Here is a 15,700-nt window from a genome sequence, read left to right as displayed (position 1 = left end):
TATGGCTTTGGGTCAGACTTTGGATGGGAAAACTTGGTAACCTGTGTCATTCTCCGACTTGAAAACCTGTTTTTCGTCCCCAGCTTGACTGTAGGAACTGTTGTTGCCGTCACAATTCTGTGATTTCTTGTCAGACTTTGGAGAGGAAAACTTAGTAACCTTCATCATTCTTCGACTTGAAGTTAAAGCCTTGGAGACCTGTTTATTTTGGTCTCCAGGTTGACTCACAGTATAAACTGTTGTCACAGTTCTGAGAATTCCCTCATGTGTGGGTTTTTACATGACGCAGAATTAACACCTTCAAAGCCGCCGCATACTCGCACTTTTTGCAGCTGTACGCAGTAGCAGGGTAATTGTATTTTACCGTGTACATGTCCTTGTACTTTGACTTTGGGTCATACCTCGGACGGGAAAATTTGGGCACGTGTTTTTTAACATGTTTGTAAGTTTTGGGTTTTTGCGAAGGGTGCATCCTTTTGGCATGAGCCGACAGGTAGACTTCATACTTTGTCCGGAAGTTGCATTTGTTGCAGGCAAATGGCTTTGTGTCGCAGTGCTTGAGTGTGTGCCTATCCCAGGAAGACTTCTTTGCTGCCGTAAATGAACACAGACCACACAGATATCGCTTCTTGGACAAGTCCAGACACGAATGTTCCAGCAGGTGGTGGTCAAACTTCCAGACGTCATTCGTGAGGTACGCGCACTGTCCACAACGGAAAGGCTTGGACAGGTTTGACGCACTCCGTTTGATTTTCCGACTCACAGGCCTTTCTTCCTCTTCTGGATCAGGTCTTCGTATCTTGCAGGGTTTTTCTGCAGTGTGAATCTCTTGGCACTTCCAACACAGGAAAGTTGCTGACGAATTTGACGCGCTTGCTTCGATACTTTGACGCATTTCATCCTCTGCGTTACTAGCACGTCTTCTGTGTTTGTATGGTTTCTCTCCTGTGTGAGCTGTTTCAGGTTTCACCACACCTACTTTGTCTCTCAGTTTGTATCTATCCTTGATGTTCAGTAACGGTGGAGTTTCACTGTTAACGTGTGGGTTCTCTCCTTGTGATGTTGTGGAATTGCCACTCTTGTCAGCTTCCTTGCGTAGATGGACTTCTTCATGCCTTGTGACCACAGATTGATAATCTGAGCTGAAGCCACAGTACTTACACTTCAGAAGACCATTGCGCGTGTGGCCCTTCATGTGAGCATGCAAATGACTCTTTTGAATGGCAGAGTAGTCACAGCGGTCACACTTGTAGGGCTTCTCGCTACTATGTTTCAGCATGTGTCTTTTGAAGTCGCGCTTATGCGCAGTGGCATAACCGCACTTCGTACACACAAATGGTTTCGTCTCGTTGTTGTCCTTTAACTTCTTTTTGCGCCTCTTTTGATCTTTGCCCTGCTTTGTCTTGGGTTCTCTTTCACCATTCACTAATGTTCGCTTCCTGACATTTGGATCAACACGTTCAGCTACTGTAGATGGCATATGCGTAGCATTGCAAACTTTTTCGGCTTCCTTTTCGTTGTGCGTTGTCGTATGATTTGTTTGAGCACTCTGGTACTGTGTTGAAGGAACTGGTTCGATATTTGTCTCAGGTTTGTCTTGATCGCAGAAAAGTTGCTGTTTCGCTTTGTATCTGGATTTTTTAGAGTCTGAAGTTACAGCGTTGTTGCTATTTGTGGCTTTCTGTTCCAAATGGACAGCCAAGTGCCTTGAGAGAGCTGATTGCTGGTTTGTGCTGTACCCACACTGCTGACACTTCACACGGCTGTTCCTGGCATGACCCGCCATGTGTTTGAGTAGGTTGACCTTCTGAATAGCCGCGTAGTCACACTGGTCACACCTGTAAGGTCTCTCCCCTGTATGTAGACTCACATGCTGCCTGAACCTGTAACTTAGGCGTGTGGTATAACCACACTTTCCACACACGTGCGCTTTTTTTCTGGGTCTGCCCCGTGTCATTTTCTGTGGTGAACTTTTTACGTGGCCATGTGTAGTATCTCCAGATTTTTTGTTATCCAAATGGTCAGAGCATTTTGGAAAGAATTGCAAGTTCAGCTTCCCACGCACATGCGATTTTCTGGGTCTGCCCCGTTTCCTTTCCTGTGGTGAAGTTTTTATGTGTCCGTGTGTAATATCTCCGTATTGCGGTGAGTCAGTACTATTTGATTTGTTATCCATATGCATGTTGTCCGAGCTGTCTAGAGAGTATTGTAAGTTCAACTTCCCACACACATGCGATTTTCTGGGTCTGCCCCGATTCCTTTCCTGTGGCGAACTTTTCACATGGCCATGTGTAGAATCTCCAGATTGCGGTGAACTGGTACTATTTGATTTGTTATCCACATGCATGTTGTCTGTGCTTTCTGGAAAGTATTGCAAGTTCAACTTCCCATGCACATGCGATTTTCTGGGTCTGCCCCGTTTCCTTTTCTGTGGCAAACTTTTTACGTGGCCGTACGTAGAATCTCCAGATTGCGGTGAGTCGGTACCATTTGATTTAATATCCATGTTGTCGGTGCTTTCTATGAAATTATTGCAAGTTCAACATCAAGGAAGAAGGGCTTCCGTTTGACTTTGTGAGCCTGTTTTTTTTTATAGTTATATGATCGGCTGACAAGATGAGGCTCAGGTATTGGGCATCTCCACCTATCAACATCACTAGTGGATCTCCCCTTCTCTGGTGAAAACACCTTCCTCCATCAATAGTGGAACTCCCCTCTTCTCCTGCATTATGCAAAGAAGACAGTAACATTATAAGATTGGAATTTGATGACACTTTGTAATGATAAATTACAAATGAACGAGTTCTTTCTTAGCAAACTATACTAGTAGTTGTCTACTACATGTAATTTTCTTACTCGTTATAATTTTTGTGCATATACAAAACTGTAAGCCATATATACATGTATTGTATGATGGAAAATACACAATTTTTGCACAAGGTAGAGAACATGTCCACATATATTCTCTAGCTACATGTTTTTGCCATACTTTGTACCATGTACAACTGTTGTGCAATAAAGTTATTATGTATATTGTCACTGACTTAGTCATTGAAATTTGAAATTCGGGTCAATCAAATCATGCAGTAACGTTACGTACTAAAGTGTTTTAGCAACTCATATTATTTATCCTATTTTGACTGACTTATGTTAAAATTACTTGAATAATTCATTGCCTACATGTATGTCAATTTGTCAAATGAATATTTTATTCAAATCCAATCTTTTGAATTTTCCCTATTAGTAATAGTATTACATTGCTGATCTGATGTGATATCTGTGCTCAATACTCAGTCTTTATCGTGATAAATTGTATTCAGAGGATTCTGAAGAAATGGCACGCTAAACAATTGAAGGAGCTAAACTCCTGGAAAATGTTGCGTGGAATATTATACCGCCCCCCCTCCCCAAGCCAGAATTTTGTTCCGGTTTTCCACTGTGTAAATCTCATTATCAATCCCCTTCACCAACAAAATAGGTGAAAACCAAATACAGAATTCGCTAGACAAATTCTAAAACAAGCGCCGAGCTTGGGATGCAAATATTTAGTCAGTATTTCTTACCTTTCGTGCCGGTCGAGCTTCTGTCTCATCCAGCTAGTAATTAGATCTCGCACTGGGGTTTTGGGGGCCGGCGGATCAGTCCATCTGTGCAAGATTATGGGGGCCGATTTTTGCCAGAAAAAAAATTCAAATTAAACGCCAATGGTACTGGCAAGCTTGAATGAAAAATGCATTAACCATTCATTCTTACGATGACGCAAACTCTTTGTTTGAAGGAGAGAGCAGAGTTTAAAATTTCGGTGAATAGGACTGGTCCATTTTGGATTTCATGGGAGTGCAGCATATTATAAAAATTGCTTTCCACAGATGCTTGTCACTAATAATCATATATAAGTTTAATAGGCTACAGTTTTACTTTGAAATAACCTATCAATTTAGATCATCTTTTGGTCTTGTGTTTAGATGCTGCCTTAGAAAGAACCCAACACACTTATTTAGAGTAGGGGTGACCAAGTGTGCTTGGAAAAACTCTCACACACACTCAAACACACACACTGTGACACACACACTCAAACACAGAGACACACACACTCAAACACACACAGTTACACACACACACACATACACTGTGATACACGCACTCAAACACACACATACACTCACACACAGACACACACTCAGAAAATGAACACAAATCTTTTCAAAAAGACAACACATATTGGAGATCGACTGGAATCAGATTTAATATGTTCTCATTAAAACAAGCAGTCATCAGAAGTAGTAGTCAGTGGCTTTTATACCTTGTTGTAACAGGAATGTGAAGTACAAAGTAGAACACTGTAGACCGGTCCTTTACTTAGATAGTTCTGACATCTTAAGCCGCACAGAGAAGACACAAAGTGAAACCTATTTTAGACTCTTAGAGAAGTACAATGTGACAAATATTTTGTCACATATAGACTGAAGTACAAAAAATTATACATCTAAAAAGAGCTCTACCAGTTACATTTTCTTGTGTTAATGTGATGTTTCGATCCAAGCTACAGTGTGATGTTACAGAAAATGAAGTCTTTACATCAAGCAATTGGAAAAATTCCCTGAACAGTCAGACATTTCTTATAGCTTCTGCTATTTTTCATCAGTCACTGTAACATATTTCTCAGTCACTAAAAACTAATGAAAAGTTGTTGATACTATCTGAAATGTCTGACACTTCCAAATTTTTCCAGTTGCTTGGTTACTAGTATTTTGTAAATTACATAATTATCATTATGCTCTACATGGATTTCTAACCTTCATTGAGTCTTTACATTACAGATTCATACTTCTTATCCAAGCTGGTATTTGGGTTGAAGCTTTGACCATTCTTACAGTGGTATGGCAGTTTTACCACGACTGTTTCTGATGTTAAAAGTATTATTCTGATGATATTGCTTATCATATTGGCGGATGTATCAAAATCTGTCTAGGTATTTTCATATCTATCGTGTCTTGATACTTTCATATGCAAAATCTTGGTAATACAGTACTCTGTATATAAAGTGTGTTAAGAGACTAGATTCCCCTGTTTTCTAAGTCTTTGACTTTGTAGATGCGGACCAGCCAGTGTTCGGTTGTGTACGCTTCTTCTAAGACATCCAGCTCGAAGTCTTTGTTGCCGATCTCAGCGTTGCGGACACGGTCGTAGCCAGTGGGCTTGCCTGGAAAATTTGGGAGAGGTAGCAACATAAAATTTTTACAAAATGTTTTCAAAAATGGTTATAAAATCTACGGCTTGTTGAGACAGCATGTTAGAATGATGTTAGCAACAGAATACATGTATTTACAATTTTTTTGCTTTTTCTATTCATTTATTTGTTTACCTTTGCATATGGTCTGCTCTGTCAATTCTTACTCAAAGTTTGTCCAACACATCCATATAAATGGTGAGAGGAGTCTAAATCCCTCCTGCTATAAAATTGCAACATGATGTAACCCAACACCAGTTACCATGGTGACAGACGTCTGTTTCTGGTCATTGACCAGTTGTGTTTGGAACGGAAGAGGAAACAGAACAAAAACAATATTTTTTCCTTCGGTAAACATAATAAGAGCCCTGAGTAACTGACCTCCTTCGGTGTAGACAGAGCCGAAGCGATAGTAGCACATCTTGTACATGAGACAGTTGAGCAGGGTGGGGGAGCCCTCGCGGTCTACACGGAACTCTCCTGACGGCGTGTAGTAGTCGTGTTCCTTGATGTGCTCACCCTTCTCCGTACTGCCTCCAATACGAACCATCCACAGGAACTTGTTTATGTCTATAAAAATCATATCACAAAAACAAGGCAATCAGAGATGGCAGACTTCAACCCCTTAATCATATCACTTTGTAAATGGCATCCACAAGAACGTATCAATGTCTGTGGGAAGAACAGTAAAAGTTCTTACCAATGTATAGGCTTGTTACTAACTAGTGTTCTTGTTAATTCTACATTTTGTACTAAATTCTAGCTGTATATTAAAAGGGTTAGCACAGTCACTGCTCTATATGTTTCTCTCTTTACCTAAAGATGGTTTGGATATTATAGCTGTAATTACATGTTAAAGTTTGGAACAAACAGTAGTCACAGTACATTGCTCAATTATATGAGAGGTGCAGTTTTTTTCAAAAACTATCTTAAGATCTTTTCAATACACCTACCATCAGAAGAGTAGCCTGTGAGACCACCAAAGATGACCAGGACGTAATTTACATCCAGTTCTCGCATGATCTCGTAGGCATGTTCCTCACTCGATGCCATGGCCTAACATAGGAAAAAATGCAAAATGTGTCAAGTAAATGTAGAACTTAGAACTTCATGTTAGCATCTGGTTTTAGACTATTCCTCAATACATTCTATACTCATTGTCCTTTTTAATGTCAGTTTGCAATTAGCCCTCTGGCATGAACTTACAATAGAGAACGTCTGTAAACATTCAGCTCTTACTCAAAATTAAATCTTAAAGTGTAACGTACATGTAGTTCTGAAAGGAGATATCTTTTCCTTAACTACTGATGAGGTAGAGCTGTGTACCTAAACAAATTTTAGGTACAGGTACAGGTACAGGTACACAGGTTTAGGTACAGGTCCGGACCTGAACCTGTACCTGAACAATTCGACCAATTTATATGCTCTTCTGAACTCCTTCAATAACAAAAAAACATAAATAAACTTGATAGTTAAGGTTTATTCTTTGTTTATGGCGAATGCTCAGATAAAATATAGGCAAAACTAAGATGTTTTTGTTTTCATGAACACACTGTCCTTACACAGGCACCCATTGTTAACCAGCTATTTAAACATTTGAGGTCACAAATAGGCATAAAATTGGTGTGAAATTGTTTAGGTACAGTACCGGTACTGAGGGATTAGGTATTTTGGACCTGTACCTAATCAATTTTTCCGGTACAGTATCGGTACTGCGTACCGGTACACAGCTCTATGATGAGGACTAAATTTTTTTTGTTTTCTAGCCCCCAACTGACAACAAGGCAGTCAGAAATGGCAGACTTTTGTATATTCCAAATTGCAGAAACACACAAATGACAAGCCAAAAACAACACCTCACTTGAGATGAAGTAATAAAACAACTGATAATATTGAAATGTGTAAAACTTTTTAAAAGCTGGCTGTTGAGCATTTCTGAGAATATATATCTGTAATGTGTGTAACAGATGCTTTCTATAGTGTCTACATGTAATTAGCTAAAAATCTTTATTAGCTGTTAAAAGAAACACTGATAAAGTTTTACCTGTCCGACCCTGGATATGTGAGTGTTGTTCCAGGTGTTGTTGTCCACCAGTATAGTCCTGTTGGCCATGGCTGTTATCTGATACCCATAATCCCACCACGACATCACCTTGGCATCCTGGGACACAACAGGTCATAGGTTAAATCTAGTAACTCCAGGAACAAAATGAAAAAAAAAAATGCTCTACTTACAATACTAGTCTTAGGCGAAGAACAGTAGAGATAATTTTTTCTTGATTCAATTCTGTATAAGTTTGCAACAATGACAATATCCCTGATGCCTTTTCTTCATCTGGGCCAAAACAAAACAAAACCAAATATGCCAAAAAACAGTTACTCAAGCAACTGGATATGATTTTGAAAACGTCAGACGTTTCAGCTAGTATCCACTAGCTTTCGTCAGTGACTGAGAGACCAGAGGGGAAAGCAGGTTTATATACACAACCTGTTGATTGATATGCAAATAAAGTGAAGACAAATTTTTGGAAGTCGAAAAAGGAACAAAAGTCAGACAAGTCAAGACAAGATGATGCAAATTAGTCTGAAAGCTCCTGTTATACAGGACAGGAGCTTAAGTGTTGTCTGTCCTCGGGGCTGGGAGTGCCAAATCCCAAGTGCCAACTAGCTGAAACGTCTGACGTTTTCAAAATCATATCCAGTTGCTTGAGTAACTGTTTTTTGGCATATCGTATTACCTGGATGTCTAACCTTCATCGAGGTAAAACAAAACCAAATTAAAAACTGATTCTTCAAAGGCTCGGAGAGACACTAACTATGGCGAGCTAATGTAATTATATGAGTGAGGACTTGAGAATATACCCAGCACAGTGTACTTTAGTAATTCATAGGCTTTTGAATTCTTACTTTTGCTTCCTTTGAAATAAAGAAACAATAATAAAAAATAAATAAATAAACCATTAGGAACATGCACACCTTTGGATTGTTGTGCCTGAGCCAATTGTATGAAGTAGGCTTTAGAATCTAGATTTTTCTTCCCTTGAAACCCAAAGATTAAGACTAACGCTCATGAATCAGGACTCTAGTCAGTTTTTTCCGTCAGCTCAGGTTCATGATTGGACCCGGGGTGTGTGCTCATAATCTATGGGGTCTGGGCGCATATTTCGGATTTTCAAGCCTTTAAAAATGCAATTTCCCACATTTTGAGAGGCAAATCATGGGGTTGAGAGTGGTTGGTAGTGGTCCTTTGGATGTTATAAATTTTTACACAAGATTTGTCCATCAAGGTTGACAGATTGGTTAAAAAAAAAAAAATTCTGTCACACGTCGCAAAGTTCCTGCAATTGAAAGAAAAACGGGTGCTGGCTAGAGCCCTGCCATGATTGTCCCCACCCACCTCCGGAGTGTTGTGCCTGAGCCAATAGTACATAGGCTTTAGAATCTCGACTTTTTCTTCCCTTGAAAGACAAAGATTAAGACTAAAGATCCTGATTGACCCCTGGTGACCCACCTCCGGAGTGTTGTGCCTGAGCCAATAGTACATAGGCTTTAGAATCTCGACTTTTTCTTCCCTTGAAAGACAAAGATTAAGACTAAAGATCCTGATTGACCCCTGGTGACCCACCTCCGGAGTGTTGTGCCTGAGCCAATAGTAGGCCTCCCTGAAGTCGTCGAAGATGATCCTGCTGCCGTCACCGCCGCGGGCGGAGAGAACGATGGAGGGGCTGGAGTAGGCCTCGGACGTGACCCAGGTACAGTGGAATGTGTACGTGATCAGGAACAGGGACATCATCATGATCACCACACTCGCAACCTGGAGGCGGGGGAGAAGAACGATATCAAAGCTGCTTTATGTAACAGTGGCGTCGGTGGCGCAACGGTTAGAGCGTTGGACTCGGAACCCAGAGGTCCCGGGTTTGATAGTCGCTGTGGCCCGAAGTTGTGCCCTTGGGAAAGGCACTTTACACGACTTCCCCACCTATACAGTGGAGTGACACCCACAGAGCCTCTTAAGCTAATCTATCTAACTGGGTGCCAAAAACACACTATGGATTTGGTGCGCCAATGTGACAACATCTGCCACTGAGAGGTGTTATAGGACGATACAAAAAGTCAATTTTCTGATCATTTCTGCTCAAAGTATGTTGAATCAACCCTATTTAAATTTTGCAAATAAGAGTCATTCAGAAAGTGCAGGCCTCAAAATATGACACCTTACGAGTGTGTTTAAAAATTGCAACAAAAGGCTGAAAACAAACGAGCATATTATATATTAATTTAGTGTATTTAGTGACAAGAAATGGCTATTGTATGTTTAAGGATAAGACTTAGTGTTATGATAATTGTAGCTTCCAGCTTTTGAACTTCTAGATAGTTTTCATTTTTTAATCTAACATAATTTCTTTTATGACCTGTGCCACAGTAGGAACTTGTGTGTGTAGAAAAGGAACAGAAGTGCTTGACTATATGTGCAGTAACCTCATTCTTGATAGGGTAGTTGGTGTCAGTTTTCTTGGTCTTCTTCTGGACCTTGGAGATGTCCAGGTTCTACAAGAAAATTACATAAAAATTGTGTGACTCACCACAAATGACTACATAAATCTGAGCAAGCAAACAAAGTTATGAAAATTGTTGATAAGAAGATGCAAACATAACTTTTACATTGCAAATGGATTTTTCAACATTAACTTTTCGTAAGTTCCGTAAGGTCTAAACACAATCAACACACAAAACTTGAGGACTTGGATGTACAACTTTCATGGCAAGAAATGTTTCTATAAGAACATTCAGTGGTCGAAATACTTTTTTTCAGTGCTCTGCAATATTGCAGAAGAGTCAAAATTTTGTTCTGCAATTTGGAAATACTTTCTGCAAAAACATACTAAAACATACTCATAAAAGACACAAAAAAACAGTTACTCAAGTAGCTGTATATAATTTTGGTGCTACCTAAAACGGTCAGACTATTACGTTTCTCATCAGTGACACTAAGAGACTGAAGGAGAACTGCAGGTTTATAAGCAAAAACTATTGAATGATATGCAAATTAGTGAAGACAAATTTTTGGAAGTCAAAAAGGAAACAAAAGATAGACAAGTCAAGACAAGGATGCAAATTAGTGAAGAAGCTCCTGTTGTTTCAGAACAGGAGCTCAAGTGTTGTCTGTCCTTGGGGCCAGAGAGTTCTAGTTTGCTAAATTGAAAACTATTGAATCTGGAGTCTATTTTTCCTTCTGCAAAATTGCAGATTGTATAAATTTTTCTTCTGTAATCTTGAAAATCTATCTGCAGATTGCAGACAGGTATTTCGAACACTGACATTAAAAAGGAAAACCCAACCCTACCTTCATGTATGTGCTGAGGATGCCAGACACACCAATGCCAGACAGGATACACATAACAGGAGCTAACACCAACATCAGACGTACCATCACACCCTAGGGAGGGAAAAACAACTCTGTCAATACAGGGTTGGAAATATATGTATACCGTCTGCATAGTGCTGTGTAGCTATACCCACATTTAGGTTCATGTCCGAGTTCAAGTCCAGAAATTTAGGTTCAGTTCCGGACTCATAAGTCCTGACCTAAACCCATGGCATATACAGATTGGCATAAGATTGCATGTTGGCAATCTTGCAATGTTGTCTGGGCAAAACTGTGGTCACATAACATGGATGCCGGTACTTGACGATGCCTGATGGTAATGTTTTCTTTATTTTGCAGCACAGATTTTGCAATCTATGGAAGGTTTTAGGTGGTTTGGAAAGAAAAGGGGTATGTGACATGTTTTTTTTGGTGCTAATTCCGGAATCAGTTCTTGACTTTTAGGAATTTTTACTTGAACCTAAACATTTTTACAAGTCTGGAATCAGTCTAGCGAACTGGTAGACAGCACTACGACTGCATATCTAGGTTTCATAGAAGATGGAAGGGAAATGCCTACAAATCAGTCTGTCCTTTGGCTACCAAGGGGGGCAAAGGGTTAACATCCAATCACAACTGCTAATTCTTTACATTGTCTGAGACTTACTGCAAAGTAGATGCTGGTGATGCCGTAGATGACAATGAAGATGTTGGCATCAGTCAGTCTGCAGAAGCAGTAGTACAGACCAACTGAAAAGTACAGGATGAACATCAAATATAACTGAGTCAACTTACAACAAGACTTCACCACCTCTGGCAGAATATACAGAAACTGCAATGTGGAAACACACACAGACATCAACCCAAAATATTACTTCAAGCAAAATAAGTGGTGGTCAGTATTTTAAAGTTTGTTACTATGAAAACTACATACAACCTGAGAATGACGACAACTTTAAAACTTATGAATCAATCTCTAAAAAGCTCCAAAGAAGTTAACATTAAGACACTTCCAGACTTAATACTCTGTCTTTATGACACCCCTTACCAGTGAACATCAAAACACTGTAAGACATAAGACTTGATCTTTAAGTTTTTTACTGATAAACAAGAAGACAGTTGAACACTTCAAGAATAACAGATCTTTAAGAAGACCTCTTAGCAGGGAACAATTAGTCTTACCAGGGAACATGAAGACCAGCATCTGCAGGTCGAAGTAGAAAGACGACCATGTAGTGGGCTGATGTTCAGACACAGACGCGATGATGGGGATGTTGTTCTTCGCATAGGACGGGTCCAACAGGGAGTAGAAACGGCCGGTCCATGGAGCGATTTCTGTTCACCGGTCAAGGCTTTTTAATTTTATGTTTACCGAAGAAAAACATAATTTAGTGTTTTTGCTCTTCCTCTCCTTCTCCAAACAGTGACCTCAATGACCTGAACCAATGTTGTGTCTGTTACCATGGTAACTAGTGTTGGGTTACATCATGTTGCAATTTTATAGCAGGAGGGATTTAGACTCCTGTCATCATATATATATGTATGTGTTTGAGTAAGAATTAACAGAGCAGAGCACATGCGAAGGTAAACATTATGCATTTGCTTTGCATTGTTTTATGTTGACTTTCTCGTATCATAATCACGTCATTTTTCATATCATAACACTACCACTACTTGAAGGATACTGCCAGAAGCCATGAGGACAGCCCCGACACCGGTGACAGCAGTGCCTACAAACAGAGCCATGGTCCGGAACAGGATCTCAAAGTACTCTTTGGACAGCTTGGAGCGCAGGTAGTCAATAAAGGCATGGATCTGGCACAGACCAAACACACCCAGGGCCTGGAGACACAAACAAACAAGCAAATGAACAATTATCGTCAGTCTAATCACAAAGTCCAAACACTCCCAGTGCTGGAGTAACAAACAAACACACACCATTCTAACACTAGTTTCTAACACTAGTTTTAGAATTTGCAATTCTTATTACCTTTAAAGGCTTAACTTTCAAAAGGCATCTATTTCAACATCTTGATGTGGAGAATTTAAGTTTTTATACAGCCTACCTCGAACAAAATAGCATGCTTTGAGAGTTAGCCCACAAGTCTGAAAAAATTGCCAGGAAACTTTTTTTGCAAACAAAATTAAACCTGGAGTGGGTTTTAAGGACTGGAAGAAGTCAGTTAAAAATATGTACGGCCTGTTGGATAAAATTCTACAATGTTGGATACCGTATAAAATTACTCTAGTCTTTTAACAGAATCTGATAACCGTTTCTTTTCATGTAGAGAGGACTAGCCCCCTGCTGTAGTGCTTGCACAACTGTGTGTCGCCCAAGGGCTACAGAAATGGATATGGGCACCACCCTACGCTCTGCATAAGAGCACGGGAGACCTTTGTTTCTTTCTAGTGTAGAGTCTACTCACAGCCATGTGTTCTGAAGACTGGACAGGCTGGAATCCCACAAAGGAGATCTGCATGGACAGCAGGGTGCCCAAACTGTACACCTGAAATAGAAACACAAAACAACTTTTATTACATACAATATATGTATATGTCTGCAATAGTGAAATCAATCAAGCTTAGTCAAAGATATACATGAGCTATATCATGGAAAGTAGCCTACAAGAATAAATAAAGCTTAAAACAAAGTCAAACAGACAATTGAAGAACTCAAGACGTCACTTTAGATCAGCGGAGTAGAACTGATTTGATTTTATTGAAATTGCAACAATGCAATACACGCGGAACAGAGGCAGTTGTTGCTGGTGTTGTGTCCTGCACATAGAAACAAAAAATTAATACAGGACAGACAATACTCATTTACGCTTCTGTCTTGTGGGGAAAGTCGTGTAAAGTGCCTGTTCCAAGAGCACAAGATCGGTGGCATGTCAGGACTCGAACCCGGGACCTCTTGGTTCCGAGTCACGCATGCTGCCGTTGCGCCACACAACCCCACAAAGGAGTAGAACTTGGTAAATTCAGTTTGCTTAGTAGACTTCAATGTTTTTCTCATATCTTGCAAAATCTTTTCTATTTTTTTCAATCCAGAATTGAAGTTTATTGCAACAGATTTGAAACAAGTGTGTAAATACCACAGGTAAGAGAAAATATTGAAAATCTATGTTGTTAACTGAAAAGTATAGTAAGTTCTGTTTGTTTCCATACCGCTGAGTAAGCGACGTAGATGCGATGGCTGAAGCGTCCGGTAGCCATGAGTGCCAGCACGTGGAGCGGGATCAGGTTAATCAGGAACACGTAACCTCCCCACGACGACACCTGATAAACACAAACATCTGTTTACACATCTACATGTTTACAAACAACAGGCATATACCTTTCTTTACATTACCTGGTTCAGTCCTTATGCCCATGCTCAAGGGAGGGCTATGGTAGCTTCCAAACAGCCTTTGTCCAATAAAATCACTTGATACAAGTAGGAAAACCAGAGCTCTTGGCCAATCAAATGGCTGGATACAATCAGGTGATAATAAGTAAGACCAATGGACCAATCAAATGGTTTGACACAAACAACTGACCAACAAGATGCAGTTTTCGACCAATCAGATAGATGGATATAATCAGATGACAGCTAAGCCAGCGCTTATTTGACCAATCAAGTGGCAGGATACAGTAAGGTGATCAACAATTGTAGCAAGGATCAAACTGTACAGGATCCCAGAGAAATGACAATCTCTCTACCCGACATTGTGTCCCCTTGCACTTGACTTTGGCATAGATATGCTAGCGCAGAATCAGATAGGTGAATCTCAAGTGCACATCTCAGTCTATGCCTAGTATCATATATATGGCCACACCAATTAAATACATTACAAGCTTCTACTAGAGGCCATTCCACAAGTCAAGTAACAGAAGCTTGATGGTGAAAAAGTGATCACAGCCATAAAGAATCCTGAGCTCCTATTGGACTGATTTTCATAGTCATAAAGAATCCTGAGTTCCTATTGGACTGACTTTCCAAGTGATAAAGAATCCTGAGCTCCTATTGGACTGACTTTCAAAGTGATAAAGAATCCTGAGCTCCTATTGGACTAACCTTCATAGTGATAAAGAATCCTGAGCTCCTATTGGACTAACTTTCATAGTGATAAAGAATCATGAGCTCCTATTGGACTGACATTCATAGACAAGTGATAAAGAATTCTGAGCTCCTATTGGACTAACATTCATAGTGATAAAGAATCCTGAGCTCCTATTGGACTAACTTTCATAGTGATAAAGAATCCTGAGCTCCTATTGGACTGACATTCATAGACAAGTGATAAAGAATTCTGAGCTCCTATTGGACTAACTTTCATAGTGATAAAGAATCCTGAGCTCCTATTGGACTGATTTTTCATACTCAAAGAATCCTGAGCTCCTATTGGACTGACTCTAATAGTGATAAAGAATCCTGAACTCCTATTGGACTGACTTTCATGGTCCAAGCTCCTATTGGACTGACTGTCAAAGTGATAAAGAATCCTGAGCTTATATTGGACTGACTTTCATAGTCATAAAGAATCCTGAGCTCCTATATATTGGTAGTTCTGAGAATGGACCATGAACTCACCATGTAGAAGTAGGCCAGAGCACACATGGCTCCCCAGAACAGAGAACCGGTTTTGACCGCCTTGATCCAGAGCAGGTAGGTCAGCAGCATGCAGAAGATGGCGATGCCCTCGTTATCGTACGACCCCGCCACGGAACGGGAGATGTAGCCGGGAACCGCCGCGATCATGGCGGCCGCCACCAGGCCAGAACTCACGTCCTGAGTAAACACAAGCAAACAAACACACAAACATTAAAGACAGATCACAAAACATGGTAATCAGAGATGGCAGACTTTACACCTTTAAATCAGTCACCACTAGATTAGAACTCACTCCTCCGGAAACACATACAAACACACAAACAAACACCAAGTACAGAGGAAGTAACATGGTAATCAGAGATGGCAGACTTCAACCCCTTTGCCACTAGACCAGAACTGTCCCTAGAAAACGCACACACACACACACACACACACACACACACACACACAGAAACATCATGGACAGAGCATGTAACCTAAAAATCAGAGATGGCACACTACACCCCTTAGG

At 40.2% G+C, this 15,700-nt stretch overlaps 2 protein-coding genes across 2 annotated transcripts in view; both read right to left on the bottom strand.

The window, feature by feature from the left end:
* Positions 1-6: 6 nt before the first annotated feature.
* Positions 7-2,113, bottom strand: LOC109469405 (zinc finger protein 624-like). The gene has a single exon (XM_019767911.1). It carries the CDS (start codon positions 1,955-1,957, stop codon positions 263-265), a length of 1,695 nt encoding a protein of 564 aa, XP_019623470.1. The 5' UTR covers positions 1,958-2,113; the 3' UTR covers positions 7-262.
* A 2,115-nt stretch (positions 2,114-4,228) lies between these two features.
* LOC109469391 (dolichyl-diphosphooligosaccharide--protein glycosyltransferase subunit STT3A) overlaps positions 4,229-15,700 on the bottom strand; it is a 16,621-nt gene continuing 5,149 nt past the window's right edge. Inside the window, exons 6-18 of the mRNA XM_019767894.1 lie at positions 15,169-15,366; positions 13,764-13,874; positions 13,022-13,102; positions 12,281-12,437; positions 11,778-11,930; positions 11,263-11,345; positions 10,575-10,667; positions 9,710-9,778; positions 8,856-9,044; positions 7,275-7,391; positions 6,184-6,286; positions 5,612-5,800; positions 4,229-5,203 (exon numbers count right to left, since the gene is read on the bottom strand). Coding sequence (XP_019623453.1) covers positions 5,058-5,203; positions 5,612-5,800; positions 6,184-6,286; positions 7,275-7,391; positions 8,856-9,044; positions 9,710-9,778; positions 10,575-10,667; positions 11,263-11,345; positions 11,778-11,930; positions 12,281-12,437; positions 13,022-13,102; positions 13,764-13,874; positions 15,169-15,366 — 1,689 coding nt within the window. The 3' untranslated portion in view covers positions 4,229-5,057. The remainder of the gene's footprint in view (positions 5,204-5,611; positions 5,801-6,183; positions 6,287-7,274; positions 7,392-8,855; positions 9,045-9,709; positions 9,779-10,574; positions 10,668-11,262; positions 11,346-11,777; positions 11,931-12,280; positions 12,438-13,021; positions 13,103-13,763; positions 13,875-15,168; positions 15,367-15,700) is intronic.

The sequence above is a fragment of the Branchiostoma belcheri genome, unplaced genomic scaffold (assembly GCF_001625305.1).
Source record: "Branchiostoma belcheri isolate BF01 breed outbred unplaced genomic scaffold, Haploidv18h27 scaffold201, whole genome shotgun sequence".
NCBI classification, from domain to species: domain Eukaryota; kingdom Metazoa; phylum Chordata; class Leptocardii; order Amphioxiformes; family Branchiostomatidae; genus Branchiostoma; species Branchiostoma belcheri.
This window is presented reverse-complemented; position numbering and strand designations above follow the sequence as displayed.

Coding starts and splice junctions, on each gene's coding strand:
- LOC109469405 (XM_019767911.1), bottom strand. CDS start 1,957: ATGACACGGGGCAGACCCAGAAAAAAAGCGCACGTGTGTGGAAAGTGT.